General features: G+C 47.3%; 1 protein-coding gene across 5 annotated transcripts in view; it reads left to right on the forward strand.

Annotated features, from left to right (window-relative positions):
• The first annotated feature begins 252 nt into the window (after positions 1 to 252).
• ddhd1a (DDHD domain containing 1a) overlaps positions 253 to 9,754 on the forward strand; it is a 49,268-nt gene continuing 39,766 nt past the window's right edge. For 2 of the 5 annotated variants that reach the window (XR_006030900.1, XM_042087098.1), the window contains exons 1-2: positions 253 to 1,537; positions 5,195 to 5,377. Coding sequence is in view for 4 of the 5 variants with exons in the window: in XM_042087098.1 (XP_041943032.1) it covers positions 739 to 1,537; positions 5,195 to 5,377 (982 nt within the window). In the remaining variant the exon portion in view is untranslated. The remainder of the gene's footprint in view (positions 1,538 to 5,194; positions 5,378 to 9,754) is intronic. The other 3 variants (XM_042087081.1, XM_042087088.1, XM_042087110.1) reach the window with 3 other exon arrangements.

The raw sequence follows: 9,754 nt of genomic DNA on the forward strand, positions 1-9,754 counted from the left end.
AGCTGCCATGCTCTGCTGCCTGGAGTCTGGATTGAGTAGGCTAACGTTAACGTTAGAAGGAAGTTTGAAGAACACTGACGACAGCGATCTCACTGAACAACAAACGGTCGCTGTCAATGTTCACCGAGTTGCTGATCTGTAGGATCCATGGGCTCTGTCACTCACTAGTCTCTGGTCACAAGCGGTGACAAGATAGTACGTGCGCGCCGCCGTTGCGTAAATCCATGCCTGCGTGAAAGAATTGCGCATCACGCAGCTGTCGTCACCATGCAAGCCGGGTGAGTTGTTTGACATGAAAGATTCTGTGGCTCTTCCGATGGCGGGTGCGGATGACGGTCAATGATAATTTACCGCAAGCGGTAAAAAAAAGTAAAGGCTCTATGACAACACCGGCTCGCAGAGAAGGAGGCCGCCTCAGTTGTTACTGGTACGTTACTTTAGAGGTAGAAGTCGCGGAAAAAGAGAAAAGGCAGCCGTGTCATTCAGCTGGCAGTTATTGGTTAGCTAACGTTATCCGTAAGTTAGCACAGCTAAGATAGCTACCTAAAGCTGTTTCATGGGTGCTCTGTGGCAAGTGACTAGCCAAATGAGATGGACAGCATGATAAGTTTTTGAAATCTATGATATCATAACATACATTTCATTCATGATCACCCACTTGTGTAAAAATCTTCCTGTCTGTGGATAGCCACCGTTAGCCAGCTAGCTAATGTCAAAAGTGAACACCTAGTCAAAGTTATGAGTAGTTTCCCGAATAAGTCGCCCTTTATCAGCCCTCCGCTCAGTCCTGGCGGTGGAGTGTCGTCCATTAACAATAACAACAGAGAGTGGGGTCTGGGAAACGAGATGTTTGTCTGCTCCTATGACGAGTCGTCAATTGGGGCAGGGATGCACGCGGTGCAGTCGGGTTTTGACAGACACCTGCCGCTGCTCCAGAACAGCCACCAGCTAACATTAAACCAGCGTGATAAGATGCTGGACGAATCTTACCCTCATAACAGCGACGGGGGTTACTTTAACTACGGGACCACCCGCACCCTCAACTACAGGGAAAACGACGGAAATGTTGCCCCGCCAGAGAGCAGAAAAAGGCATCGCTCCAACAGTTCCCGACAGCGCTTCGAAGTCGTCACCGAATTGGGCCCGGAGGAGGTCCGATGGTTCTACAAAGAGGACAAGAAGACTTGGAAGCCCTTCGTTGGGCACGACTCTTTAAAAATCGAGGTAGCGTACCGTAAATACTGTGAGTTGAATCCTGGCATATTCAGCCGGGCATGTCCCGCGGGTAACGAAACACAGGACACGCAAGAAACGGCCACTGGCTCAGCAGTATTGGACGGACCACAGAGAGAAGTGCCAACGCAAACTGCGCCAAGAACTATAGCGCATGGCAGAATAGAATCTGTCGAGCGGTCCGAATCATCGGAAGAGAGAGACTTGGACAGTATAAATATCAGCGTAGAAGCAGTCTGTGTGAGAGGGGGTCTCTACGAGGTGGATGTCAGAGAGAAGGAGTGCTATCCAGTCTACTGGAATCGTAAGTATTCGTCGTTTTGTACTCTGTGAGTAGAAACTATTTGCAGTGAATGAAGGACTAGACCCAGACTAGACTGGTTGTATAGCTAAGGTTAGGCTACTTCATTCAGATCTCCTTGAATCTGAATTTCTTTGAAACCATCCCAATCCATCTGCAACTGTCAGTGATGCGTTTCAGCTCTGTACATGTTAATTGTTGAGTGAGTGGTCATTCTGATCTGTATCTGTGATTTTCCTCAACTCTTTCCACTGGATGAGGTGTGTGTGTGTGTGTGTGTGTGTGAGTTAAATCTAATGAATGAAGGGCTCTCAGTACTATGCTATCTTAAACATCTCAGAGGAGGCGCAGAGAGCTGCTGCTGGCCGCACAGACAGAAAGATGCCAATGCTTTTTCAACGCAAACTTCATTAGAGTGCTCAGTCTGAGGTTCAGAGCATAGAGTGCTTTTTGTAGTGCTTGTTGCAGCGTGTATTTTAGGGTTTGTGCTAGGCCTGTATGTTCTTTATGTTCATAGATAATTAGATGTACCCTTTGTAAGTCAACGTGCTCCCCTGTAATTATATCAGAGAGAGGGCGTGTTTTAATGTTTTTATTTTGAGACAGCTCAGTGCTTACGAATGCACTGCAGGTTGTTTGACAGTGGAATGCTGACACTTGAGACGCAAAGCCCGTGTTTCACCAGCAGTCAGACCTTGCAGTCCATACAGAGATAAAGCATCTAGAGAATCTTTGGTCCGTATCTGTTGTATGGTGTCATAACTGCGTAATATGTCAAGTGTTTTTATGACTACATCAGGTCATTGTAGTGGTGATGGTGGCCCTGAAGGGCCACTCAGCTGTCTGTCTACTAGACCGTAGTGATGAATGATTGATAACAGGCCACACAATGAACAGGAACGGTCAGCTGTCTCACGTCAGGAGGAAGTTCCTGGAAGAGCAGGTTTCCATGGCGCTGTGGAACACCCGAAGAACTCATTCTGTTCTGTGAGCTTAGGTTTTGGAGAACACCACTGAGAAAATACTTATTTTCCAGGGTCTTAGGATGGGAACATAGTTGAACTAACATAGCCATGGTGATCTCAGATAGCTTGCCTTTGTGATGTGGCCGTAGACCTTACCTTTAGCATGTCACTGACACCCTTCGTCCCAGACCGAAGGGAAATATTAGCGTTTTCTGCAGAGGTAACGGTTCCTTACTTCTAGAAATAGAAGTTCTGCTCATTGCTCCTCTGGGACCAGTGCCGATGTTATTAGGCTTGTGTTGTCTACTCTGAAGAAAAAGTCTGTAGTTTGCAAAATAAAGGAATGCTTACCCCACCGCTTCTAGAATCTCCTACTAAGGCCCAGGAGACCTTCTTCATCCACTAATGTGTGGAGAAAACTCATCTATTCCATCCCCAAGATGAAATTTACCCCCATGTGCAATATATGGAATATGTTTTTTGGCAGTAAAAGTGTCATTCGGATGTCCCTCCTCTAGTTGTTGTTAGTACTCTGTGCTGCACAGGTGCATAATAAGTCGTCATTCTGAAACGTGTATGACCTGCATTAGGGTGCTAACAGACAGGACACGCTTTGCCGCTTGTGAAACACGAGGTGCGCTATGTTTTTATGAAAACGTGGGCGCTTTTCCGCTTTGAGTTGAACTTTTTTTCAATCGGAGGCGCAGCAGGCGCACAATTGCTGTAGTGTAGTTCCGTAGCTTAGATCTGGAAAAGCTTACATGGTATTCCGTTGCTGTCAGTCGCTTTGGACAAATGCAAATGAATACATGTAAATGTAAATAAGCTGCGTGCGACCATCGGTCATTTCCCGATCCCACTCCATCTCTCTCTCCCATTGGGTCATTTCCCGATCCCACCCCATCTCTCTCTCCCTCTCCCCAAGAGGGACTCCTCAGAATGGGTAGCATACCTGCACTGAAGGCTATTGTGTTGGGATCACTGCCAGGATCAGTTGCCATCTGCTGATAGTAACGGGATACTTGTAACCAGAAGTTCCCATTTACAGTATCACTTTTGTTTTTTTGAAGAACGTGAAACGGGGAAGTGTCACCACCGCATGGGGAAACTGTTGTGGCAATTGCTCAGTGGAACTGAAGACGGAAAACTAAAAACAAGGTGTTGCTATGCATTATGGGAATGTTAGGAATCTTGTTTCTCTCTGTGCTTCTCAGTGCTAAGCCACTTCAGATTGGACCTCTCTCTCTCTCTCTCTCTCTCTCTGTCTCTCTTTCTTTCTCTCTCTCTCTCTCCTGTGTCCTCCTGTTCACATTAGGACTAACCGCAACTAACTATTGTTTTGGTTGAAGTCTGTGAGGGTTGCCTGGCCGTTGTGTTCTCTCAAATCAATTTCTATTTTCAATTTAATGTGTGTTTACTGGCATGACCTGTTTACAATATTTCCAAAGCAATACAATACGTTTACAGTACTGGCAAAGCATTGATAAACAAGTTTATGATAACGGTCATGAATAGTAAGATCTCTCTCTCGGCCCTGTGCAGTGCAATATTGCCTACTGCTATACAGTATGGTCAGTGGTTTAGTAGATCAAAAGCTCCTGTTTCAAACACACACACACACACACACACACACACTCTGTCCTTCACAGATCAGGAGGTCTGTTCACGGCTCAGCACTTTTCTCTTGTCTCACGTCCTGTGCTTCACAGATCATGACTGACGTGTTCTGAAGCACAGCCAATATCCACCCCCTCTCCTGCTGGACCAGTGCTTAACCAAATGCACAGCTGCATCCCTTTGATACTTAACCAGTCTTATGAAGCGCACCCACTGTCCACACACTCCTATCTTCCTTATCCCAACAGCTCCCCTGCCTGTTTCTGTTACAGAGCGGGACCACCTCCCACCTCTCTCATCTCATATGCACACACACACACACACACACACACCTCCCACCTCTCTCACCTCATATGCACACACACACACACACACACACACACACACACACACACACACACACACACACACACACCTCCCACCTCATATGCACACACACACACACACACACACACACATCCCACCTCTCTCATCTCATATGCACACACACACACACACACACACACACACACACACACATCCCACCTCTCTCATCTCATATGCACACACACACACACACACACACACACACACACCTCCCACCTCTCTCATCTCATATGCACACACACACACACACACACACATCCCACCTCTCTCACCTCTCTCATCCCATATGCACACACACACACACACACACATCCCACCTCTCTCATCTCATATGCACGCACACACACACACACCTCCCACCTCTCTCATCTCATACACACACACACACACACACACACACACATACCTCCCACCTCTCTCATCTCATATACACACACACACACACACACACACATCCCACCTTTCTCATGTTATATATATATATACACACACACACACCACCTCTCTCATCTCATATAACTTATATGAAAAAACAAAACAAAACAAAAACACTGAAGAGAAGAACTGGGAGAGTGCTGCAGTGGGTCCCAAGTAAATCAGATGTCTCAGGTGCTCTTCAAGGGAAGTGGCCAAAGTGCAAAGTATTTAGTGTTGCCAGAGCAACTGTCTCATCTGTGTGTGTGTGTGTGTGTGTGTGTGTGGCGCTGTACAGAGCAGGACCGCATCCCTGTGATGCGCGGCCAGTGGTTCATTGACAGCACGTGGCTACCTATGGAGGAGGAGGAGAGCGACCTGATCGAGGCCGAGCACCTCGCACACTTCCGGGGCCAGCAGATGCAGGACACCTTTGACTCGGACGCCGACGTGGTGGCCAAGACCGTCGACAGCAAGGATGGTGAGAGACTAAACCTGAGGAATGTGTGAGTGTGTGTGTGCGTGTGTGTGTGTGTGTGTGTGTGTGTGTGTGTGTGAGTGTGTGTGTATGTGAGTGTGAGTGTGTGTGTGTGTGTGTGTGTGTGCGTGTGCGCTAGAATGATTAACAGAAAAAGAAGGAAGGAAAGGGAAAAGATTGATCATGTAAGAGAGAGAGTGTACACACACGTGTGTGTGTGTGTGTGTGTGTGTCTGTATCTGTGAGTGTGTGTGGATAGGGACAACGTGGCATATTCATAAAATATGATGCCATAAGGCAGATTTATTTGCATAGCGTAGAGTAGAAGAAGTGACCGCTCATACGGCTTATCAATCTGTTACTGTGTGTTTCTCATGAGTAAGATGAGGAAGTGACCGCTCATACGGCTTATCAATCTGTAAATGTGTGTTTCTCATGAGTAAGATGAGGAAGTGACCGCTCATACGGCTTATCAATCTGTTACTGTGTGTTTCTAGTGTGTAAGATGAGGAAGTGACCGCTCATACGGCTTATCAATCTGTTACTGTGTGTTTCTCATGAGTAAGATGAGGAAGTGACCGCTCATACGGCTTATCAATCTGTTAATGTGTGTTTCTCATGAGTAAGATGAGGAAGTGACCGCTCATACGGCTTATCAATCTGTTACTGTGTGTTTCTCATGAGTAAGATGAGGAAGTGACCGCTCATACGGCTTATCAATCTGTTACTGTGTGTTTCTCATGAGTAAGATGAGGAAGTGACCGCTCATACGGCTTATCAATCTGTTACTGTGTGTTTCTCATGAGTAAGATGAGGAAGTGACCGCTCATACGGCTTATCAATCTGTTACTGTGTGTTTCTCATGAGTAAGATGAGGAAGTGACCGCTCATACGGCTTATCAATCTGTTACTGTGTGTTTCTAGTGTGTAAGAGGATAAGAAGAGTAAGATGTAATAATGGTCTGGCTGGTAAGGGAAGTGTGTCTGCGTGTTTCTGTGTGTGTATTAGGCAGCAGGCCTCGAGGAAGGAGATGTTGAGAACTTTGTCAAATTGTAAACGGTAGGCTAGATAGACAGTTGTTGATTTTTGGAGCTTTATGCATATCAGATGACCAGATAGTTCCTCCTTGGCCCATCTCGTTTTAAGGCTCCGTCCATAATGTTGTGCGAGTGCAGTCGTAAAGGCATCATCTCCCCTCGCGGTGTTAGTTATGGACTGCATTAGTGAAGTGTCACCGTGTGTGTGTGTGTGTGTGTGTTATGAACTCCATTAGCGGAGTGACACTCTGCGTAAAAGTTATTTACATGAGCCCACCTCGTCGCCGTGGAAAAACTCTGCCTTCGCTCAACGATCTGTCACCTGGATGTCGTAGCAAGAATGCAGGCGGGGAGATTTAGTGTGAGGCGTTTGTGTGAGCGGAGATGTGTACACAGGATTTACTCTCCTTTCTGTGTACTGAGAGGCGTAAAAAAGCTGGGAAGCAGGACCCTTGGGAACTTTCTGGAATAGCAATTGAAATTGCCCTCCATGAAGTCAGCAAAGGTTTCTCTCAAGCAGGACATCTTTGATTTTTTTTCTCTCAAACAGGACATTTTTGTTGTCTGTGCTGATGATGCGCGATGGGAATAGCTTACCGCAGACAACACAAGCAAGGGGTCTGGTCAAAAGTAGTTCAGATTGGTGAAATCTTTGTTAAAATCTTTGTTTTCTCTGGCACAACATTAATAGCGTGCGTGCGTGCGTGCGTGTCCTCTCCTGTGGGACTGCAAGGTCGTCCCTGTTGTTGCCCTGCAGCTGGAGCTTTAGATAGCAGCAGCAGGAGCAGCAGGAGCATGTGAGGCTGCGTACTGTAGCACGTCAGCGCTGCTCTGTGTCTGCCACATGCCTGTCATGGTATGGCCCCCCTCACCACCACCTCACACACACACACACACACACACACACACACACACACACACGTACACACACAAATAAACACACACGTACACACACACAAGCTGCTTTCAGACCTACGTGTAAGTCCGCATGTTCTGCGGATGTTAAACGGTTGGGCCGTATATCAGAACAACATAAACGGTCATTTGGAAGTCCGAACTTAGCCGGCTGTTCTACTGCTCCCCTCCTAGTGTTTCTGACGGACATTATGTAAATGAGCTCGTGTCTGAACGAAGCGAAGAACATGCGGAGATTCTCTTCATGTGCGTGTTCAACCACACAGAGATTCTGTTCATGTGCGTCAGTGTCCTTCACACATGATGTCCGCAGGTTAGCATCATATCTGAACCACCCGAAGGATTGGACCTCCGTTTGACAAAGATCCGCATATACTCCGGAGGTTGTGTCTGAAAGCAGCTAGAGAGAGGCACACACACACACACACACACACACATTAGTACACACAGACACGTACACTCATACACACTTTTACTACGTCTTTATCATATTCAGTGCACAAACAGACTACTTGTCTTACTAACATTCAGTATGTCATAATCAAATCACCAGGTCTGTATAGGAAACAGGACACAAGGTCATGGTGACCATGCTATGTCTAACACACACACACACACACACAAACATGTTGAGTGAGTATGAATGAAGTGTTCCCTAGACTGTGTGTGTGTACGTGTGTGTGTAATCTGTGATGGTGGGAGATAACCCACAATGCCTGTTTCAGGAACTCACTGATAGACACGCACCTCTCATTTCCTAGAAGATAGAGCGTCAGTGTTTCACAGAACAGTGAGGAACTCGCTCATACAGAGAACGGACAGGTCATGGATAGAAGGGTCAGACAGTGTGTGTGTGTGTCTACAAATAAATTGGTGTGTGTCTGTATGTGTGTGTGTGTGTGTGTCTTTTTATGTGTGTGCCGTCGTGGTAAACCCCCTCACAGGGAGTGCTCAGTCTTTTGTGTCTGTGTGTGTGTGTGTGTGTGTGTGAGCAATGCTGCTGGTCAACCATATATCTGGCTCTATGTACTCTGATCATGTCATGTCATGATCAGGTGATCATTGTGTGTGTGTGTGTGTGTGTGTGTGTGTGTGTGTGTGTGTGTGTGTGTGTGTCTTGACTCATGAGTGTGTCCCTTGGCTGTTTTGAAAGGGTGTTGCCCAGTGCTGCTAATGCATGAATAATGATGTAGCTCGAACACAAGACGGCTGGCCGGTGTGTGTGTGTGTGTGTGTAAGTGTAAGCTCGGACACAAGTCTGCTGGCTTGTGTGTGTGTGTGTGTGTGTGTGTGTGTGTGTGTGTGTGTGTGTGTGTGTGTGTGTAAGTGTAAGCTTACAGCCAGACTGCTGGCCTGTGTGTGTGTATGCACACGCGCATGTGTGTGGTGTTTGTGTGTGTGTGTGTGTGTGTCTGTGTGTAACTGAGTGAGTGTGAGTGACTCATCACCTCTCTGTGGCCAAGGCGGGCTCTCTCTCTCTCTCTCTCTCTCTCTCTCTCTCTCTCTCCCCGGTACCCCCCCCTCCCCCCCCCCCAGTGCCAGCCTGGCATGGCGCAGTAGGTGACCTACGGCAGCTGGTAAGGGTCATTACCTCGCCATAGCGCTGGCTGGCAGAGAGACAGAGAGACAGAGAGACAGAGAGACAGAGACAGAGACAGAGACAGAGAGAGAGAGAGAGAGAGAGAGGGGGGGGGGGGCAAATCCTTACCAAGTAGAGGCTTCATAGAGAAAGGCTGATAGGAGAAAGCATACAGTATAGCCTCCTTAAGAGCAGTGGATCTGTGGTCACCGCATGCTTGGGTTAGATAAAGATGCGCTTTCTCCTGCACTGTCCAAAGTTTGAGCAGCCAAGAGAATTTTAGCTCCTATAAGACAGATAGATCAGCACACCTATTAGATGAAGGGCAGCCTACTCTGTTGGAGGGGGAGGGGGGGGGGGGGTGAACTCTCCAAGAGGTCATTGGGTTCATGGTCATCCTGATCCTGAGAGTCACATTAAGCGGCCACCGTGAGGGCTGAGAGAGCGCATAGAGCGTTACACCTCAGCTCTGCTCTGAGTGTGAGGGTGTTGGCTAAATGAACATTTATCACACATTGCTATGGGGAGCAAGACAGAAAGACAGACACATTTTGTCTCTGTCTTGTTACTCTGTCCTGTACACACACACACACACACACTAGCAGACAAATGTAGGCTTAGGGGTCTATTTCCCCACTGTGGACGTGTATGTGGTTAGAACACACACACACACACACACACACACACACTGGTGTGCTGAAGAGTGCTTCAGTAGTTTGAATTGAATTGGATTGAGCTCAGTGAGTCGGAGTGTGTTCACACACTGCAGGTCAGCCTTCCTCAGAGGTGTGTGTGTGTCAGGGGAGCAGACCTGCTCTAATTACCTACCAGGAGCTTTTAAATAACGC

Source organism: Alosa sapidissima, chromosome 1 (genome assembly GCF_018492685.1).
Source record: "Alosa sapidissima isolate fAloSap1 chromosome 1, fAloSap1.pri, whole genome shotgun sequence".
Lineage (NCBI taxonomy): Eukaryota > Metazoa > Chordata > Actinopteri > Clupeiformes > Clupeidae > Alosa > Alosa sapidissima.